Consider the following 22972-nt stretch of genomic DNA (forward strand, 5'->3'; position numbering starts at 1 on the left):
CTTGCTTCCAAGAAATGTAATTGAAGCAAATCATGTAAAGACATCCCAGGGAGAAGTATTACATGAAGTGCAACTTCGAGGATGTGAAAATGGGTCTCCTCTTGAATGTTAGAATTGATACACAGAGAAACTTTTATTGGAGTTCAAAAATTCTGTTCTCCACAAGAGGAAAAGGAAACACCAACAGCAACTAGTTCATTAACATGCTCAATATAATGATGGTGGAACATTGTGTGAATTGTACATTTCTTCTCCCTTTCTCCTGCATCCCAAGTTTCACTGTTCCTATCCCTGCCAGCATCTCCTCTTCCATCCCTCTCCCTCTCTCCCAAACATCCTTTCTTTTTCTTATCCACTGATCTCTTTCATGCTTACAATTTCTCAGACCCCCAATTCTTCCTCTCCCTGCAGAAGCTGCATAGCAACCTCACAGTCAGGTTGGGCGTGATTCAGGAACTTCATACCAAAGAATAAGTTTCTGTGCCTCATCCATGCTCCTACCCAACCACTATCCTTTGATTCCTCTGTTTATCTTCCCTTTGAATGTATTTAACATCCAAGCAACCACAGCCCTTTGTAGAAAACTCCAAATTCCTTGAAGCAGTGACTAAAGAAATGAAACATTTGGCTTTCAGATAGCCCCTTTCACCACCTCAAAATGTCTGAAATACCTTACAATCTATGACATAGTGTCACTTGTCCTGAAGAATGCATTGCAACAAAAGTGTACAGCAAGCTCCCATAAACAGCATACAATGGAGACCGGATGGCCCGTCTTGTGATGGTGGTCAAAGGACAAAAATTGGTCAGGAAAATGTAGATTTTTTTTTCCAAAATAATTCTACCCACCTGAGAGAGCAGACAACTCTTTGTCTGGCTCAGTTGAAAGCTGATGCCTGGCACTGCAGCTTTTCCAGATTTTAAAACTAGATTATGTGCTTAAATCACTTTTATACTCAGAGGTGAGAGCATCATCCCTGAGCTTTAGCAGGAACCTTCACAAATATATATACTCCATTATTATCTTTTATTTTATTTAGAGATACAGTGTGGAACAGGTCCTTCCGGCCCAGCAAGCCGCACCGCCCGGCAACCCAGCAATTTAACCCTAGCCTAATCACAGAACGATTTACAATGACCGACTAATCTACTAACCAGTACATCTTTGGACTGTGGAAGAAAACTGCTTGTCCTTTGACTTTTTTTAATAATTGAACTCTGAACTAAAATACCGTGAGCTGTAATAGCGTTGCGCTAACTGCCACACTACTGTAGCACCGGAGTTGGCAATTTGGGATAAAAATTCTTTCCTGCTTTTTCAAAGAATGCATGACTCACAATAGCAAATGTCAAGAGCATTAGTGAAGTGAGCATGCCATTTCAATTCTTTGTCCCATTCCCACATGTCTTTGGCCTTCTCCAATAACACGGTGAGCCCAAATGAAAATTAGAAGATCAACATCTGATATTTCAGTTAGGTAGCTGGTCTACAACCCAATATTAGGAACACGATTTTTCCAATTTCAGTAACCTGCATACCTTGTATTCCTGTCTCTCTCCACTCAGGCTCTTTTACTGATGATACCCCTAGTGCTACCTCTGTTACCCATTTTCAGTCCCCTCCCTTACTTGGTTCCATCTGCCTGTCACTCACATCCTTGACATACAGGTTCTTTTAAGCCCTCCCCAATGGTTAAATCTGCCAATCATCCTTCTATTAACTGGATCCACATAACACTTACCTTACATCAGGTTATAGCAACTGCGGACTCTTGTGTGTTTATTTATCACCTTCCACCTCAGTCACTACCCCCATCATCTCCTCACCCTACTTGGCTCCATCTGCCCTTTTTTTTTTCTCCCCTTATCTGTTTCTACACATCACCCGCTGCTGTCTCCCAACATAGTCCATCTCCCTCCCCCACCTGACTCCACTTGTTCATCATCCCCCTCCTCACCTGGTTTTGCCTATAACCTGCAAACTCCTGCTCACCCCTCCCTCTCCCCTCTTGCTCTCAGTCCCGACACTGGGTCTTGGCCTGAAACGTCAACCGTTCCTCTGTTACCTGACCCGCTGACTTCCTCCAGCGGTTTGTTTTCTTGATGAATAATTAAGTCGCATCTTTGTCCTACGCAGCTGGGTTTGTCTCCTTTGATTTGCGATGATGAAGAACAAGTGAACCCGAAGCAGACAACAGAAGGTCAAAGCAAGGAACATCCACCACTTCAGCCAGCGAGTCCTTCTCCATCCCAGGTGGCGGGAGAAAGAAAGTCTGTTCCCAAACCGAGGCTTTGCCATTTGGTGAAAGGTTCCAAAGGATATGGCTTTCAACTCTACAGTATCACTGATGAACCAGGAGCATACATCCAACAGGTTGGTTCAGAGGACTGAAAATCATAACTTCACTGGTAAAAAAAAACATCAGAGAGTCCTGAGATTGTAAGGGTACAATTGTAGGAACAATTGTTATTTATTCTGAAGCATTCTGTTCCACACACTTTTTTTAAAAATATGGGCAAAACTAGTATTTGTTGCACTACCCGGAATGGCCCGATGAAGTGGAGCTGAGCCTTTTCTAGGACTGCTGCAGTCTCTATTGTAAAAGGGCTCTCACAGCATTGTTACATGGAAATGCCAAGGATTTTGACCTCAGAATGAAGGTGATCCTAGCATAATTTCTAAAACATGCTGCATATATCCTAACTCTCACAAAGTTTTGTTTACCCATTACCCTGATTTTTCCTGCCTCCTATTGGCTCCAATTCCACATGCATCTAGATTGCAAAAGGTCTACATTTCTCTTTTTCATTACCTCTACCTCTCCATCCAACTTCTGCGATTCTCCTTACAATCTACCTCTGACTAAAATTTTGGTTACTTGTCTTAAAATCTGGTTATATGAGACTGTCGAATATTTGTCCAACAGATATTCTCTTTGTTCCACTTAATGAGCTCTCCACCTTCTCTGCTTTCTAAACTTTCCAACTTTCTTAGGTCTCAGTTTCAACCTGAAACCTAAACTGTTTTTCCTTCAATAGATGCTGCCTGATCCGATGAGTTTTTCTAGCAGTGTATGTATTTCAGATTTCCAGCATCTGCAGTTTTTCCTTTGACTTTTTTAAAATAATGTTCCAGTGGTGGGCTATATTAAAGGCAGCTTGTAAAGACAGGTTATTGCTGTGTTGAATTTCCAATGTAAAAATCATTTTAGGTTCTACCTGACGAAGTGGGATACAACGCAGGAATCAGGACCGGTGATATAGTGATTGAGGTAAATGGAAAGAATATAGAGAAAGTCCATTACGAGGATGTTCTTCTGAGAATAAAAGAAAATGAGGACAAAGTGACTCTCCTTGTCATGAATAAAGATGAATATTGGCACTGCAAGGATAACAACATCCCAATTAGCAAAGAGCCGGACAGTGAAGACAATGAACTGAAAACAACCAGGAATCCAGATAAAGGTATTTTCTCCAGCTTTAACACTAAGAATAGAAGCAGAAGAAACAGCAGTGGCCATCCTGTTAACAAGGTAACTCTAGCAAGACTATTTATATCAGATAATCTGCTTCAGTGGGTAATCAGAATATTTATTTGGTTATTTAGAGATACAGTGTGGAATACAGCCCTTCCAGCCCTTCGAGCAGCACCGCCAGTAATTCCCTATTTAACACTAATCTAATCACGGGACAATTTACAATGTCCAATTAACCTATTAACTGGTACACCTTTGGACTGTGGAAGAAACCGGAGCACCCAGAGGAAAGCCAAGCATTCTACCCAGAGGGTGTACAAACTCCTTACAGAGGACACCGGGATTGAACTCTGAACTCCGACATCCCAAGCTGTGAAAGTGTCGCACTAACTGCGACACTACGATGGCACCCCAATTGATTTTGGAACTTTCCTACTCATTCTTAAAATAGTACGGTTGGATATTTTATGCCCACAAGAAGGGGAAGGAGATAATTTTGCTTACTGCAAAATCCACCCAAGAGTATAGCAGTTTCATTACATGAGAAGGGATGATTAGTCTCAGTATGAGGTGAAGAACCAACTGTTTAATTTTATCAAGAAATCAAGGCAACAACCCAAGAGAGTTGTAGTGCAGATTCACCAAAATTACTCAAAGGTTTAGAAAGAATTCATCAGGGTAATTCGGGAGAAATTGTTTTCTGTGGGAATTCAGAATCAGAATCAGGTTTATTGTCACTGTTATGAAATTTATTGTTTTGTGGCAATAGTACAGTGCAAGACATAAAAAATTATTATAAATTGCAATGAATAAAGAAATAAATCATGCACAAGACGAATAGTGCAGCAGGGTTCATGGACTGTTCAGAAATCTGATGGCGGAGGGGGAGAATGTTGAGTGTGGGTCATATCAAAATAAAAGCCAGATGACTGAAAGGAAATCACAGATGAAGGAAAATGGTGATAGCAATCTATTATTTTCCCCACAAAGTAAAATATGCTGGGTTGTAAATCTTACAAAATGGACAGTAATACCACAGCATCTGAGTCTCTTTGGTTCTGTTGCTTACTAAGAAGTGGATGAGGTATTTTCAATACACATTCTGACTTACAACAGATTAAAAAGTATTGCATCAATACGCATGCTTTTAATCACTTCCCTAATCAATAACGTGTATCTTCTGTACCATCTTCCTCATGTGTGCAATAAATTCCACTCAACATCCCTCTTTGCACTTCTCTGAATATTAAATGCGCCTGAATAGCTTTGTCTGAATTATCTCATTTGTCATTATACACAAGTTTGTGTGATCGTAGGTTTAATTTTTACACTATGACCATAAAATACAAGCACAGAGTTAGTCAATTCAGCCTACTAAGTCTGTTCTGCCATTTCATCATGACTAATTTTTTAAACCCCATTCTCCCATCGTCTCCCCATACTCCTTTAGCCCTTACCAGTCAAGAATCTATCAGTCCTGAAGAAGGGTCTCAGCCTGAAACATCGACCGTTTATTCATTTCCATAGATGCTGCCTGACCTACTGAGTTCTTCCAACATTTTGTGTGTGTTATCTATCAATCTCTGCCTTAGATATACCCAGTGACTTGGTCTCCACAGCATTCTGTGACAAAGAATCCACAGATACCCTATCTTCTGCCTGAGAAAATTCCTCCATCTCAGTTTTAAAGAGATGCCCTTCTATTCTGAGGCTGTGTCCTCAGATCCTAGACTCTCCTACTAATGGAAATGTCTTCTCCACATCCTCTATATCCAGGCCTTTCAGTGATCTGATAAGTTTCAATGAGATTCTCTCCTTATCCTTCTGAATCATCGAGTGCAGAGCCAGAGACATCAAATGCTCTTATACATGAGGCCTTTTATTTCTGGGATCATTCTTCAGAACTTCCTCTGTGCCCTCTCTGGGGCACATCTTTCCTTAGATTCGGGGCCCAAAATTGCTCACAATATTTCAAATACACTCTGACCAATGCCTTATAATGCCTCTGCAGTGTATTCCTGCCTTTATGTTCTAGTCATCTCAAAATGAATGCTATTAGTTTTTGCCAGAGACTTTAGCCCAACCATATATTTACCAACCATTTCATAGAAACATAGAAAAATCTACAGCACAATACAGGCCCTTGGGCCCTCAAAGTTGTGCTGGACATGTCCCGACCTTAGAAATTACTAGACTTCCCTATAGCCCTCTATTTTTCTAAGCTCCATGTACCTATCCAAAAGTCTCTTAAAAGACCCTATCATATCCACCTCCACCACCGTTGCCAGCAGCCCATTCCATGGACTCACCACTCTCTGAGTAAAAAACTCACCCCTGACATCTCCTCTTTACCTACTCCCCAGTACCTTAAACCTGTGTCCTCTTGTGGCAACCATTTCAGCCCTGGGAAAAAGCCTCTGACTATCCACACAATCAATGCCTCTCATCATCTTATACACCTCTCATCCTCCGTTGCTCCAAGGAGAAAAGGCCGAGTTCACTCAACCTATTCTCATAAGGCATGCTCCCTAATCCAGGCAACATCCTTGTAAATCTCCTCTGCACCCTTTCTAATGCTTCCACATCCTTCCTGTAGTGAGGAAACCAGAACTGAGCACAGTACTCCAAGTGGGGTCTGACCAGGGTCCTATATAGCTGCAACATTACCTCTCGGCTCCTAAATTCAATTCCATGATTAATGAAGGCCAATACACCGTATGCCTTCTTAACCACGGAGTCAACCTGCGCAGATGCTTTGAGCGTCCTATGGACTCAGACCCCAAGATCCCTCTGATCCTCCACACTGACAAGAGTCTTACCATTAATACTATATTCTGCCATCATATTTGACCTACCAAAATGAACCACTTCACACTTATCTGGGTTGAACTCACCTGCCACTTCTCAGCCCAGTTTTGCATCCTATCAATGTCCCGCTGTAACCTCTGACAGCCCTCCACACTATCCACAACACCTCTAACCTTTGTGTCATCAGCAAATTTACTAACTCATCCCTCCACTTCCTCATCCAGGTCATTTATAAAAATCATGAAGAGTAGGGGTCCCAGAACTGATCCCTGAGGCACACCACTGGTTACCGACCTCCATGCAGAATATGACCCGTCTACAACCACTCTTTGCCTTCTGTGGGCAAGCCAGGTCTGGATCCACAAAGCAATGTCCCCTTGGATCCCATGCCTCCTTGCTTTCTCAATAAGCCTTGTGTGGGCTACCTTATCAAATGCCTTGCCGAAATCCATATATACTACATCTACTGCTCTTCCTTCATCAATGTGTTTCCTCTGGTCCCTGAGTGCCTCTGCCAAATGTAACTCTCAATAATCTCTCCGTACACTGGTTAAAATGTCTTTTTAAGTTTTTTTACAACGTTTTCATAAGAGACCTTTTTTTGTAGTTTGTGGTGCTAACAAACACACCAGGACTATATTTATCTCTCTATCCATTACCAGCAACAATATTGCCTTTTCTTTTTTTAACGTATGCCTTGTTGTTCTATTCTGCACCTTTGACGATCTAATTTATGGTCAAATGTTTATGCACTTGTTCCATTCAGGTAATTGGTTATTTCTTATCCACAGGACTGTCACGTGCACTAACTGCTATTATCCCTGCTAATAGAAACTTGTTCACTATTCACTTTACATTTGATTACAGCTCTGTTATCCCCTCCAACTGCTACAGTCCATCTTTATTGCCAGTGTAGTGATATTAGGCTCTTAGGTGCTGCACCCTACTAAGGCAAGTAAGGGTTGGAAACAAAACATTTTTCTTTGAAGGCTTTAACTCCCAAATGAAGGCAATGGATTGGAAGTTATTTTACTATTAATTCCTAAAGGTACGTTAAACTTCAAAAATCATCACAGGTGGTATGTTATTAAGGTTACAGAGAAAGTGAGGGAATAGTAAAGAGGAGATGCAGCAAATATCAATAATAATCTATTTAAACAATAGTACTGGGTTGAGATGGAGTCATACAGCTCAGAAACAGATCCTTTGACCCACCATATCATTGCTGACCATCAAGTAGCTATTTATACTTATCCCATACTAATGCTGCAATATCTTCCTCCTTTTCTTGTATTTCTTAAATGCACAGCTCAGGATATCAGGAAGATTGAAGAAGAATACTTAAATTGGTAAGCAATGACTAGATGACATTACATTTGGGTTTCAAAAGCTTGTTTGTTGTAAAGGAAGACGATATGGAAAAAGGACCACATTTCTTTTGGCAAGATAAGTTAGAGTTGTAAGTAACCCAATAAGCCTTGTTTTGAATGCATATAAACATAAGAAGCAGAAATAGGTGTTGGCTTTGTAGATCACTGAGACAGCTCTCCTACTCAATTAGATCATGACTAAAATTCTTCATCAACTCCACTTTCTATCACTGCACCTGCATCTCGTAATTTCTTCAGCACTCAAAAATTTATCACCTACCCTTAACCATGACTTTAGGACTGACTCCCTCTGTTGTAGAAAATAGCAAAACTTTATAACTGCCAGGTCTGAATTTCACCTCAACAGCCAATCTGGTATCCTAAGGCTGTGACCTTGATTCTCAGAAGGTCCATCTGGAGAAACAATAGTTACCCTGTCAAAATCTTTATGGATGTTACTCCTTCACCCTTACCTGGTCTCACCTATCACCTGCCAGCTTCTCCTCCCCCCCCCCACCTTCTTACTCTGGCTTCTGCCACCTTCCTTTCCATTCCTGATAAAGGGTCTTGAATCAAAATGTCAACTGTTTATTTCCCTTCATGATGTTGTCTGACTTGCTGAAATCCTTCAGTATTGTGTGTTGCTCTGGATTTCCAGCATCTGCAGAATCTCTTGTGTTTTGGATTTACATGCTTTAATACAGTCAACCCTCATTTAACAAACTCCAGAGATTAAAGGCCCATTCTACTTAACTATCTCACAAGACAGCCCTCTTGTTCCAGATAAGGTTGACAGCATCTTTCAAGTCATCAAACAATGAAAAATTGTTTATACATAAGCCTCACTAAATGCTTAGCAAAGATCACATGTGCTTTACCATAAAGCGACCAGGTGCTGATCAAGGTGAACAATCCTGTTTGGTATTTGCCCCAGGAGGTGCTCAAATACTTCTGGAATTGACATTAGCAAGATCAGCACAAACTAGCAACCCGACTAAGGACACACTATGTGGCTCAGCAATGGATCCAATAGAGATCCTTGAAATGATAAAAGGCTGCAATAATGCTTCATGGAGATGATATGTCCAGAGAGCTCTTCAGAAATCAAGAATGAGACACAGATTTTGTGGTTACAGCCATTTTATTAGATGCTCATAACAAAAATAATAATATAAACACAGCAGCAGGTAATAATTCTAACTGTAACCAATTGTAAGTAAGGAGGAAAGAGAAATCAAAGAAAAGAACCAAGAATCTTGCCTTGTGGTTGATCTTTATATGGAAACTTGGATAGATAAGGGAATTCTTTTGATAAGAACAACCTATGAGACAACGAGGACAGTTTGTGATTTTCTTACACTGCATGCCATCCCAGGCTTACAGACAAAGAAACTACAAAAAAAAACCGAACCATCTCTGCTAAAAATTACTGAAAATCCACTAAACAATTACAAACAGGTGATTATATAAGCATATAAGCAAGCATAAAAAAGCAAAGCTACAAGGAAAATTACAAATTAGACCCTAATCTAAAATAAGGCATGAGTAGAAAATCTTTGTAATATATCTGAAACGCACAGAAAGTTGGAGGAAGCAGAATCAGAAACAGGTTTATTATCAGTGACATATGACGTGAAATTAGTTGTTTTGCAGCAACAGTACAATGTAATACACAAAATTATTATAAGTTACAATAGAAAATATTAAAAAAATAAGTAGTGCAGTGCAAGAGGAGTGCAGAGTAGTGAGGTAGTGTTCACGTGTTCATGGACCGTTCAGAAATGTGATGGCGAAGGCAAAGAAGGGAAATAGACAGTTGACTCTTTGGGTCGATGGGCCCTTCGGAAAGGGGCGAGAGTGAAAATCTGCAGAAAATGGAAGGTGATAAAAAAGCTGAAAGTGACAAAGGGCTGAAGATGATGGAATTTGACAGGAGAGGAAGGTGGGCCATTGAATAAAGGAAGGGAGATGGGAAGGGTGGAAGGGAGGAATGGGGGAAGGTGAACCGGTGGATGTAGAGTGTTCTGAACGAGAGTTCATCAAAAACTCCTTTAGCCAAATGGTGGCAAGAATGGGAAGCTCACTTCCAAAGGTGAATGGCAGACATGATTTTAAGAAGAAGCAACAACAACGTGTAATTGGGGAAAGGCAAGGAAAAAATAACATATTATTCATGAGAGGAGAACCTGGTGAAACATTGGCACTTTGTGAATAACGTATAGTGGTTGTCCGTCATGTCCGGTGATGACCGGAAACCTGTGCAGGAGAGTTTTTAAAGTGGAAATGCCATTGCACTGGCGCAGTTCCACTCTCCTGACTTCAGAAGTCTGGGCTCAGTGGTACGAACAAGCAACACAAACTGGGGTCTTGTTTGCAGTGAATGACCATGATGCCTTCTCTTCCTTGTCATGCCCTTCGCTCTCCACAGAGCGTTGCAGTACCGCCTTCCTGGCCGTTGCATCTTACGCAGATCTCATCTGCCCAGTCCGCCAGAGCTGACTTTGCATACTAGGACAGGCATGACCCTATCTCACTGGGGTATGAAGCTCTCTGGCTACCCTCACCCGGTTCAGCCTGCCTGGCAAAGTGGTGTACCGGGGTGTGGCCACTGTCACATGCAAACAGCTACTCGGAGCCACAGGTGAGAGCAGAGTGTCCAGTGGGGACCAAAGGTAAGTAAGCTGCCTTGGAATGGACATGGCAAGCTCCTTCACCAGACGTGCTCCCCTCCCTGGACACCCATACACAGAAAAATGGGAAGATACTTTTTCACTGTATACTTTAATTTTATCCCTTGTCAAACTGCTTGCAAAATTAATTTTTCTTTATTCTTGTTCCAAAAACAGGGTTCCAGACTGCAAGACAGTAAATTATTTTGGTAAAGTTTTGTGATTTAATAAAGTATTCCAAGCAGCCATTTCCTTGTCTCTCCTGTTGTAAACAACACATGCAAAGAAATGCACTGCACTTTATTAATCCTTTGGAGTACTTAGATGGGGAGAGTACTGGATGGTGCTTTACAAGTGAAGGAAAGAAAGCACTTCTCATCTAAATTTCAAATGCTTCCTTTTATTAAAAGGACAATTAATCGTCATGGTTCAAATGTTAAACAATCTTAAAACAGGGATTATCCAATCAGTTAGAGAAAATTGTCAGTGTTTCTTAATGTTTGTGCACTTGAATATTAAGAATGAAAAATGCCAATCTTAAGTTTGTCAGGCAGATAGGTGCTCCTTGCCTATCAGGAGTGAACAGATGTTATTCTATTTCTACTGACACATTTCTTACAGTTTGTTGGTATTTCTGATAACAGTCACTTCAGCAATAAATAAATAAATAAAGAAGTGTGTATCTTGAGCCAATGTAATGGTATATGAAAGCTCATTTTAGTATCAGGTACTCCATAAACAGTTATTTTGTATTTCAAGTATATATATCAATTTTGTTACACATTGTAACATTGTGCTGCTCAGTATTTGACCAACTAGTGTCAAGCTGATGGAGAGGGCAGTGATAAATCATTGGATTATTGTTATTTTTATTGTTAGAGAGGCTTAGAAGTCAGAAAGAAGCCATTTTACTCATTGTATTAGTTCTTTTCAAGAACAATCCACAGCTGGCCTTACTGTGCAAAACTATATTCATCTCACCAATTTGCCCTTCAACAAAATAACAATGACAGATCATTCCCATGTGAATGTAACGTACTGGGCTAGGATTTTAAGAGGCACTGAATAACTGCCAAGCCTCACACAAGATAGCACCATTGTTCACTCCAAAATCACTAAAAAATTAATTACAGTATAATTGATTCTGAAGATATCACCTTGAGAACTATTGTTATTTAAAAAAACTGTAATATTTCAATAAAGTTTTAAAGTTTTGAAAATTATCTTGGACTGAGTTCTTTTTATTGACTCATTTACATTAGGTCTATTTATTTTTGAAAGCTTTCATAGTTTAGTGCCACAAACTCAAAATGCTGGAGGAATTCAGCAGGTCAGGCAGTATCTATGGAGGAGAATAAACTGTTGACATTTCAGGACGAGACCATTCATCAGGACTGGAAGGAAATCCAGCACCATCAGGAATGCTTTGTTTGTCCAGTCGAAGTATCTCCTCACATTGGTGTTTACAGGTTTTTGGACCAGGCTTCCTAATGCTCAGTTGAAATGGCATTTTTGGTTGTCACAAAGAGCTCGCTCCACAGATCTCTGTTGAGTAGTTAAAAGGCTGTCATTTGACCAAAGAAATAAAGAGTAAAGGTCCTGCTGAACAGTAGTGTCTTTCACAATCTCCGTTTTGCATTTACTTTTAAAGTAAGAAAAAATGCAGATGTTGGAAACCTAAAGTAATTTAAAAAAAACACAGGAAATACTCCGCTGGCTAGGCAACACTTGTGGGAAGAGAAAATAGCTAACATTTCAGATTGAATTGGGAAGGAGAGGAAAGAAGCATATTAAGGTACAGAGAGGGTGAAGGAGGGCTATGTCTCTGATAGAGTAACTATGTGATAAGTTGTAAACAAGGTTATCTGGTCAATGAATGAATGTGAGCAGTTAGAAACACAGAAAACCTACAGCACAATACAGGCCCTTCGGCCCACAATGCTGTGCTGAACATGTCCTTACCTTAGAAATTACCGAGTTGCGAAATGTGGAGCAGGAAAACATAACCAGTAAAAGAGAAAACAAGAAAATAGGTTAAAAAAAAAAGCCTAATCTGTTAATCATGTCTTCTTGCTCTGTATTTCACAATTCCTACATTGTTTTGTTATGTACTCATTCTCTAACTATTTTGATTCATTCATTAGCCAGTTGACCTTGTTTACAGCTTATCACCATGGTCATCCTAATTTTACTCCATCAGACAACTTTCCCTCTCCCACCTTCCCTGTAGCTTAACAAGCTTTTCCCTCTTTTCTATTTCTGAAATATATTCAATGACTTGGCCTTTACAGCCATCCGTGACAATGAATTCCACAGATTCACCACCTTCCGGCTAAAGAAATTCCTCCTCATCTCTGTTCTAAATGGACATCCCTCTGTTCTAAGGCTGTGCCCTCTGGTCCTAGACTCACCCACTATAGGAAACATCCTCTCTACATCCACTCTGTCTAGGCCTTTCAATATTCAATAGGTTTCAATGAGATTCCCCTATATTCTAATGAACTGCATTGAGTACAGGCCCAGAGCCATCAAACAATCCTGATATGATAACCCCTTCTGTTCCGGAATCATTCTCGTGAACCTCCTCTGGACCATCTCCAATGCCAGCATATCTCTTTAGGTAAAGGGCCAAAAACTGCTCAGAACACTCCAAGTGTGGTCTGACCAGTGTCTTATAAAGCCTCAGCATTACATCCTTGCTCTTATATTCTCATTCTCTTGAAATGAATGCTAACATTGCATTTGCCTTCCTTACCACTGACTCAACGCAAGTTCACCCTTAAAGAATCCTGCATGAGGACTCCCAAGTCCCTTTGCACCTCCGACTTTTGAATTTTCTCTGTTTAGAAAATAGTCTGCACCTTTATTCCTTCTACCAAAGTGCATGACCATAAACTTACCTCCACTATATTTCATCTGCCACTTATTTGCCGATTCTCACAAACTGTCCAAGTCCATCTACAGACTCCCTTCTTTCTTAACACTACCTGCCCCTCCACCTATCTTCATATCGTCTGCAAACTTGGCCACAAAGCCATCAATTCCATCATCCAAATCGATGACATATAACGTAAAAAGAAGCAAATCTTCTATCCATGATGGTATCTTTCCTATAATACCATGGGCTTTTTATCTTGTTAAACAGCCTCATGTGCAGCACTTTGTTAAAGGCCTTCTGAAAATCCAAGTACACAATATCCAATGACCTTCGTCTATTCTACCTGTTATTTCCTCAACAAATTCAAATAGATTTGTCAGGCAAGATTTCCCCTTAGGAAAAAGCATGCCGACTTTGGCCGGTTTTATCATGTGCCTACAAGTACCCCAAAACCTCATTCTTAATGCTGGACTCCAGCATCTTTCCAACCACTGAGGTCAGGCTAACTGACCTGTAATTTCCTTTCTTCTGCCTCCCTCCTTTCTTAAAGAGTGGAGCAATTTTTCAGTCCTTCGGATCATTCCAGAATCTAGTGATTCTTGAAGGATCATTACTAATGATCTTTCACACTCTCAAATTTCTGGCATACTGCTAGTGCCTTCCACAGTGAAGACCGATGTAAAATACTTATTAAGTTTGTCCGTCATTTCTTTGTCCCCCATTACTACCTCTCCAGCGTCAGGGTCCAGTAACACGGAATGCAAGACGATTGGGGACCTTTCACTACTGCAATCTTCCTCCGCTTTCACTGCCACTGTGATGTGTCTCCTTCTTCCGCCAGCTCCACCGCTGAGGTCTTGTTTGGATTGCTCTTTGTCTAGAACCTCCCCCTTGACCTTACAGCCATGGGTGACCCTATCGGTAGCTAAGTGCCAGTCCCTGATTTGTCATAGACCATGTATTGGCTGCCTGTGCATCCACTTGCCCATGTTAAACAAAGTCACACACAGGCGTTCTCCATTAAGGGAATCCAGCCTACCATCCCGGTTATGTGGATCCCAGATCAGCCTCAGCAGTCACCCAAGAACCCACCAATAAACAAGCACTTAGGAGAACATCATACTTGACCAGAATGATTGCACTACTGGTAGTGAAAGACATTGAGCATGCTGGTTGATGCTGCATGCCACCAATACTGCAGTCAAACATGAAAAACAGGCACACAGCCAGAAACAATTCAGAGTTATCCCAAATTCACTAGCTTATTGCTGGTATTCTTGCTGAGATGTACTGATGCTTCATATTAAAATTATAATGAGAGCCAACACTTGCATGACTTCGCTTTTCCTTGTATTAATGATTCTTCATGCCTTCAACTTCAACCTATTATGCAGCTTCAGCTTGCTTTGTTCTATACTTTACAGTTGTATCTTCACTTGTTGAGACCCTTAGTTTCAGATAGTGCTTCCCAAAACACTTTAGCTCTCTTTTACAAAGCTCTATGATTAAGAATTAATCAGGGCTTTCCATCTTTATGTGCTTCTCTAATTGCTTTGGAAATTATTTTTCAGCCTCATCTCATTCTTCTTTGATTAGTTGCAGCTGCAGAACCAGCAATGGCTTCCCTTTCTATTCCTGGAGGCTTTTCTTTTGCCCCTTCCTATTTTTATCCACGAGCTATCTCTCGCCATTACTATCCTTAGGCAGACCTTCAGGACTGAAATTAATTTGGTTTCACAATTCTGCACTTGCAGAAAGTTATGACATGTTCACTAATTCTACATGGACAGACATTGAGATACAGGCCAGCTATAGTCAAGTCAAGTCAAATCACTTTTTATTGTCATTTCGACCATAACTGCTGGTACAGTACACAGTAAAAACAAGATGTTCTTCAGGACCATGGTGCTACATGAAACAATACAAAAACGACACTGAACTACGTAAAACAACACAAAAACTACACTAGACTACAGACCTACCCAAGACTGCATAAAGTGCACAAAACAGTGCAGGCATTACAATAAATAATAAACAAGACAATAGGCACAGTAGAGGGCAGTAGGTTGGTGTCAGTCCAGGCTCTGGGTATTGAGGAGTCTGATGGCTTGGGGAAAGAAACTGTTACATAGTCTGGTTGTGAGAGCCCGAATGCTTCGGTGCCTTTTGCCAGATGGCAGGAGGGAGAAGAGTTTGTATGAGGGGTGCGTGGGGTCCTTCATAATGCTGTTTGCTTTACGGATGCAGCGTGTGGTGTAAATGACTGTAATGGCGGGAAGAGAGACCCCGATGATCTTCTCAGCTGACCTCACTATCCATTGCAGGGTCTTGTGATCCGAGATGGTGCAATTTCCGAACCAGGCAGTGATGCAGCTGCTCAGGATGCTCTCAATACAACCTCTGTAGAATGTGGTGAGGATATGGGGTGGGAGATGGACTTTTCTCAGCCTTCGCAGAAAGTAGAGTCGCTGCTGGGCTTTCTTTGCTATGGAGCTGGTGTTGAGGGACCAGGTGATATTCTCCGCCAGGTGAACACCAAGAAATTTGGTGCTCTTAACGATCTCTATGGAGGAGTCATCTATGTTCAGCGGAGAGTGGTCGCTCCATGTCCTCCTGAAGTCAACAACCATCTCTTTTGTTCACATTCAGAGACAGGTTGCCAGGTCCATGCAAATACTGTGCCTCCAAAAGAAAGTGCATTCGCGACTTCCCATCCATCCAGCATCCTCTTTGATTTTCTACCGTCAAGCAGGAGACTCCGATGCATAAAAACAAGAATGGTCAGGATGAGAAACAGTTTCTTCCTTCAGGCCATTAGGCTTCTGAACTCTCTGCTGCATTGCATTCGAAGTGTCACCGGTTAATCTGTTCTGTACTTTACAATATTTAGTTAATGCACTTTTCTTTGTTTATTTTGTGCGTAATTCATCTGTAGATTTTATCCTTACTTTCAGAAGTCATTGTGTGTTACATGTGTGTTATGTGTGAACAGTACAGGCCTTTCAGTCTACAATATTGTGTCAACCTTTTTACCTATAAAGTTAATCCTTCCCTCCCACATAGCCCTCCATTTTTCTTTCATCCATGTGCCTATCTAAGATTCTCCTAAATATCCCTATTGTATCTGCCTCTGCCACCACCCCAGGCAGTGCGTTCCTCGGACTGTATTTAGCACTACCTTTGACTTCCTTCCCCATACTTTCCTCCAATCACCTTAAAATTATGCTCTCTCATATTAGCTATTGCCACCCTGGTAAAAAGACTCTGGTTTATATTAATGTTATGTATTTATTGTACACAGGATTGACAGATTGGCAAAGTGGACCAAAGTGACTCGGCATGGATTTTGATAGACATGGATTGATGGTCATACATGCGTAACTGTTTCTATGCGCTAACTCTCTCACAGCCACAAAACCTTCAAGAATAGCATTCAAAAACAATAAAAGGAAGTTTCTCCAACAAATCCCCTTTGGCATTTCCTTGCGGTCAGAGATAATGTGCTTCCGTGTTTATTCTGTGGGTCCTGAGATGACTCATCAAACCAGCAGATCTTCCACAGGTAGGGCAGGAGACTGGCAAATGGCTAATGTGGGAACTGGTGAAATTCTCCTGGGCTTCTCTGCTCCTAGTGGAAAATCTTGAGGTTCTCAGAACCATCTTGAACACCTCTTCTCCTTCTTCAAAGATCTTGGACCAGAACTATCCATATTGATGTGAATGTTAGTTTTTGCAAGGAGGCTTTAAGAACTTTCTTGAATATTCACCTGGTAAACTCTTGCTGCAATTTCTTGTCGAGTAGTTTTGTGAATACAGTGTCAGACAGGCAAATGACATGACCTACCCATTGAAGTCAACTGAATATTTGACAGGGATTTGATCTGGGAAGGTATCAGAATCAGGTTTAATATCACTGACATATGTCATGAAATACATTGCTTTGCAGCAGGAGTACATTGCAATAGATAATAAACTATAAATTACAATAAGAAATTAGAAGAAAGATTATAAATTAAACAACTAGTGCAAAAAGAGAGCAACAAAAAATTGAGGTAATTTATATCGGTTTTAGATTATAAGAACACTCAGTCCTCTTTTATTGTCATTTAGAAATGCATACATGCATTAAGAAATGATACAATGTTTCTTCGCAGTGATACCACAGAAAACAGGACAAACCAAAGACTAACACTGACAGAACCACATAATTGTAACATACAGTTACAGCAGTGCAAAGCAATCCCATAACCTGATGAAGAACAAATCATGGGCAAGGTAAAAAGAAGTCTCAACGTCCCCGAGTCGATCGACTCCTGAGTACCCGATAGCAGGCGACAAAAGGGAGCAACTCCCTGCCATAAACCTCCAGGCACGATCAACTTGCTGATGCCTTGGAAGCATCTGACCACAGCCGACACTGAGTCCATCCATCCGAAAACTTCGAGCCTCCGACCAGCCCCTCCGATACAGCCTCCCGAGCACCATCCTCTGCCAAGAGCCTTCGACCTAGCCCCGGCCGCTGAAACAAGCAAAGCCGAGGATTTCGGGGCCTTCTGCTCCGGAGATTCCGGTTACCACACAGTAGCAGCGGCAGCAAAGCAGGCATTTCAGAACTTTTCCACATGTTCCTCCGTACTCTCACATCTGTCTCCATCAAATCAGATGGTTCAATGTCCATTCAGAAATTGGATGGCGGTGGGGAAGAAGCAACTCCTAAAATATTGAGTGTGTTATCTTCAGGTTCCTGTACCTCCTCGTTGATGGTAGTAGTAAGAAGAGGGTATTTCATGGACCGCAAGGGTCCTTAATGATGGATGCCACCTTTTTGAGACATCCCCTTTTGAAGATGTCCTCAATGTTGGGGAGGCTACTGCCCATGATGGAGATGACTGAGTCTGCAACTTTCTGTAGCATTTTCCAGAACCCTGTGCAGTCAGTGACCCCACCATACCAGAAGGTGATGCAGCCAGTTAGAATGCTCTCCATGTTACATCTGTAGAAATCTGCGGATGTCTTTGGTGACGTACCAAATCTCCTCAAAACCCTAATGAAGTAGGTGTTGGGAGGTGCTGTTGTGCCTTTTTTTGTAATTGCATGAATATGTTGGGCCCAGGATAGGTCTTCAGAGATGCTGGCATCCTGGAACTTGAAACTGCTCAGCCTTTCCACTGCTGATCCCTCCATAAGGGCTGGATGAACTCTGACAGAGCTTGATTTATCTTGCTAGCCGATTGAAGATTTAGAGGAGGCAGTTCCAGTGATACAGCTCCAGTGTTTCTGTACACCTATAATCTCCCTATACATCTGATTTATTTGCGATACCCCAGTTCTGGCCTCATTGCCATTACCGTGGTCATCCCGTTTACCATCACTCCACCACCTGCCAGCCTGTAAAACCTAGCTCTTCAGTCAGCTGCGCTAATCCCCTCCTGCAGTTGTCAACGTTTTCTCCAACAGCACCACCTTTTGACGTTCTCAGCGCTACGGAAATACAAGTTTGCTGCTTTCATCCTCGGAAATGGCCAATGTTAAGAGTGTCTCGTGCACGCGGCTGGTGTGGAAGCGTGTACGCAAGCGTGGGAACCGTGCACGCGCGTGTATAGACGCAAGGCGTCTGCGCGGATCCGAGGCCTCGCTGGATAGCGGAGCGAAAGCTACAACCGCCGGGAACAGCAGGTAAGCGCGGCTCGAGAATGGGCTATTTCCCTGCGGCTGCGGGCTTTGCAACCAATTCCTGATCAAAATTGACAAAAGTAACTCCTATCTTTTTAACATAAAGCTCCCCACGGTTTAAAACCGGAAGAGAAATCCAGGTGACTGCGTTTATTTACATATCTTTGGGCCTTCGTCTTAAAATGGTAATGGTGTTTGGCATTAATTGTTTTCTGTGTTTGGCTTAATTATCTTTGCCCTTTATTTGTTGGCTTTTTCCGTTCCTGTCTTTTGGGGCTCCACAGTTGCTCCCTTGTAATTTTTAAGGACGACTGCAAAATAATATCATGTTTTAAAGACAATATTTGTGCAGATCCTGTTTTATGCTTCTGGATGTTAAATGGTGTTTGTTCTGAGGCCTAGTTTTTTTTTCAGTCAGCTTGATCTGCTGTGGCACGCTGACAAGCAGGTTTTTTTTGGCAAATTAATTTTTCTAATAGTTTTGGGGATGGTGTTTCTCCAACAATCTCTCAACCCCTCTGTGAGATTGGATGCTGGAAATCTAGAGTAACACACACAAAATGCTGGAGGAACTCAGCAGGTTAGGCAGCATCCATGGAAATGAATAACCAGTCGATGTTTCTAGTCGAGACCCTTCATCATGACTGCAAAGGAAGGGGGAGACACCAGAATAAGGAGGTGGGAGGAAGAGAAGGAGGACAAACTAGAAAGTGATAGGTGAAGCCAAGTGGGTGGGGGAGGGAGATGAAGTAAAAAAAACTGGGAGTTGATAGGCGGAAAAGGTAAAGGGCTGGAGAAGAAGGAATCATAGGAGAGGAGAGTGGACCATAGGAGGAAGGGAAGAAGGAGGGGAACCAGAGGGAGGTATTAAGCAGGTGAGGAGAAGAGGTAAGGGGTAGGGGCGGGCAGAGTGGAGAAATGAAGAAGGAGGAAGGGAGGAAGCTACCTGAAGCTGGAGAAATCGATGTTCATGCCATCAGGTTGGAGGCTACCTAGCTGGAATATAAGGTGTCACTGCTCCACCCTGAGAGTGACAAGAGGAGGATGTGGGCCGACATGTCGGAATAGGAATGGGGAATGGTTGGTCACTGGGAAATCCTGCATTTTGTGGGTGGAGTGAAGGCACTTGACAAAGTGGTTCCCTAATCTATGTCGGGTCTCACCAATTTAGAGGAGGCCACATCAGGAGCACCAGACACAATAGATTTGCAGATAAAGTGTTGCCTTACCTGGAAGAATGGTTTGGGACCCTGAATGAAGGCAAGGGAGCAGGTGAATTGATAGGTACAACACTTTTGCCACTTGCAGGGATAAGTGCCGGGAGGGTTGACTGGACAAGGGAATCAGGGAGAAAGCAATCTGTTTTCTGCAGGGAGGTGAGGTATGGTATATGTATATGTTTGGTGGTAGGGGCTTGTTCAAAATGGCAGAAGTTGTGGAGAATGGTGTGTTGGATGTAGAGCTTGTCACCTGCTAGCTTGTACTCCTTTCCCTCCCCCCACCTTCATATTCTGGCATCTTTCCTCTTCCTTTGCACTCATGATGAAGGATCTCATCCTGAAGTGTTGACTGTTTGTTAATTTCCTTAGATGCTGCCTGGCCTGCTGAGCTCATCCAGCATTTTGTGTGTGTTGTTCTGGATTTCCGGCTTCTGCAGAATTTCTTGTGTTTATGACATGCAGATGAAAGCAGTTTTGTTGAACTTTAATCTGGATTTATGTTAATGGTTATATTCACCACACTGTAATAAGTTTTCCTCTTACCTCCTTTCTGGAATCCCCATTTCACCATTTCTGCTTGATGTTAAGAATTGAAATGTTGTTTTTATTGGTAAGTTAATCATTTTGCTTAATTGGTTGGTTTGTTGGTTTTTCATTCAGGGTTGGTTGGTTTTGAGGTGGATTATTTACATTGCAAGCTCTCCATGGAAATTTTAGGTTGTCAGAGTTCCTGATCAACATCATTACCTGTCTAGTACAGTAAATCACAATGCCAGAATTTAAAAGGGAGCAAATTCAAAACATCCATGGAAATAGTAGTGAGAAATTGAGTAGATGTATTTTAGATCACTTAGAAATAAATCATATTATTTTGAAATATTGTTGGATGGTTGAGAGAAATGTTATTTTGGATCTTAGTTGGTTGCACCTCTTGAGTCAGAAATTTATGGGTTTGAGTCACTCTAGTGAATTAAAAGCAAAGTTAAGGTAGCACTCTTGTGAAATACCAAATAACCATGCCTTCAAATGAGACTTTAACCAACACTTCATCAACTTCCTGACATGGACATTAAAAATTGTATGTTGTTATTTTGAAGATGAGCTTGTATGTTCATCCTAGTATCCTAAATAGTAAATATTATTTTCTGGATCTGTAACCGACATACTTTAACAATTTATTTGGTCATTATCATGTTCCTACTGCAAATTGGTTTTCAATGTGATTATGGTGGATTTGTTTCAAGGTACACAATTGCCTGTTGTGCCCTTTGTTTAATGCTTTTTATGTTTATTTGTGACATGGGCATCATTGCTGAGGCTGTCTTTGTTCCCCAACTCTGTTGTGATAAATTATCTTTGAATTTTAAATCAATTTTCCTGTGGCTCCCACAGCTTGTGTGACTTTAGTTCTGTCACATATTTGTTAGGAACTGATTAACATGGTTAATCAACAATTCATTAGTGTGTCACATGGTCACTAGGATGGTAAAAAGACAAATATTATTTTGTCTAACAATTCCATTGATGTATTTACCCCTCTGATATTATCTGCACTTCCTTGCAATTGAATTGACTTTATTTCTTACATCCTTCACATACATGAGTAAAACTCTTTATGTTACGTCTCCGTCTAAATGTGCAATCATAGTCATTTATAATTTATGATAAACAGAACAGTCAATGTAATATAGAGTACACTCAAATCAGTCTGATGGACTGGTGGAAGAAGCTGTCCCTGAGCCTGTTGGTCCTGGCTTTTATGCTGTGGTACCATTTCCCAGATGGTAGCAACTGGAATAGATTGGGGTGACTCAGGTCCTCAATGATCCTACAGACCCTTTTTACACACCTGTCCTTGTAAATGTTCTGAATCATAGGAAGTTCACAACTACAGATGAACTGGGCTGTCCACACCACTCTCTGCAGCGTCCTGCGATTAAGGGAGGTACAGTTCCCATACCAGGCAGTGATGCAGCCAGTCAGGATGCTCTCAATTGTGCCCCTGTAGAAAGTTTTTGGGATATGGGGGCCTATACCAAACTTCTTCAACCGTCTGAGGTGAAAGAGGTGCTATTGTGCCTTTTTCACCTCACAGTTGGTCTGTACAGACCACGTGAGGTGCTCTGTGATGTGGATGCCGAGAAATCTAAAGCTGTTCATCCTCTCAACCCCAGATCCATTGATGTCAATAGCGGTTAGCCCGTCTCCATTCCTCCTGTAATTCACAAACAGCTCCTTTGTTTTTGTGACATTGAGGGAGAGGTTGTTTTCTTGACACCACTGTGTCAGAGAGATGGCTTCTTCCCTGTCGGCCACCTCATTATTGTTTGAGATAAGGCCAATCAGTGTAGTGTTGTTGGCAAATTTAATTAGCAGATTGGAGCTGTGGCTGGTGACACAGTCATGGGTATACAGGGAGTAAAGGAGGGGACTTGGTACACAGCCCTGAGGGGCTCTGGTATTGAGAGTCAGAGGGGTGGAGATGAGGGAGCCCACTCTTACAACTTGCTGCTGATCTGACAGGAAGTCTAGGATCCAGTTGCACAAGACAAGGTCCAGGCCGAGGTCTCTGAGCTTCTTGTCGAGCCTGGATGGAACAGTTGAATGCTGAACTGTAGTCCAGGAACAGCATTCTCACATAAGCAACACTCACAACACACTGGAGGAACTCAGCAGGTTGGGCAGCATCCGTGGAAAGAATAGTCAACATTTCGGGCCGGAACCCTTCGTCAGGACTGTAGAGGGAAGGGGCAGAGACCCTATAAAGAAGGTGGGGGGAGGGTGGGAAGGAGAAGGCTGGTAGGTTCCAGGTGAAAAACCAGTAAGGGGAAAGATAAAGGGGTGGGAGAGGGGAAGCAGGGAGGTGATAGGCAGGAAA

General features: G+C 41.8%; 2 protein-coding genes across 9 annotated transcripts in view; both read left to right on the forward strand.

Moving 5' to 3' along the window:
- LOC134340961 (Na(+)/H(+) exchange regulatory cofactor NHE-RF3-like) overlaps positions 1 to 11546 on the forward strand; it is a 65551-nt gene extending 54005 nt beyond the window's left edge. For 2 of the 4 annotated variants that reach the window (XM_063038589.1, XM_063038588.1), the window contains exons 10-13: positions 2138 to 2374; positions 3213 to 3533; positions 7594 to 7633; positions 10501 to 11546. In XM_063038589.1, the coding sequence (XP_062894659.1) occupies positions 2138 to 2374; positions 3213 to 3533; positions 7594 to 7629 (594 nt within the window). In that variant the 3' untranslated portion in view covers positions 7630 to 7633; positions 10501 to 11546. The remainder of the gene's footprint in view (positions 1 to 2137; positions 2375 to 3212; positions 3534 to 7593; positions 7634 to 10500) is intronic. The other 2 variants (XM_063038591.1, XM_063038590.1) reach the window with 2 other exon arrangements.
- Positions 11547 to 18748: 7202 nt separating this feature from the next.
- ube4a (ubiquitination factor E4A (UFD2 homolog, yeast)) overlaps positions 18749 to 22972 on the forward strand; it is an 83528-nt gene continuing 79304 nt past the window's right edge. For 2 of the 5 annotated variants that reach the window (XM_063038571.1, XM_063038575.1), the window contains exon 1: positions 18750 to 18877. The gene's annotated coding sequence lies outside the window, so the exon portion shown is untranslated. Of the gene's footprint in view, positions 18878 to 18992; positions 19060 to 22972 lie in introns of those variants that run through there. The other 3 variants (XM_063038576.1, XM_063038573.1, XM_063038572.1) reach the window with 3 other exon arrangements.

The sequence above is a fragment of the Mobula hypostoma genome, chromosome X2 (assembly GCF_963921235.1).
Source record: "Mobula hypostoma chromosome X2, sMobHyp1.1, whole genome shotgun sequence".
In the NCBI taxonomy this organism is placed as follows: Eukaryota; Metazoa; Chordata; class Chondrichthyes; order Myliobatiformes; family Myliobatidae; genus Mobula; species Mobula hypostoma.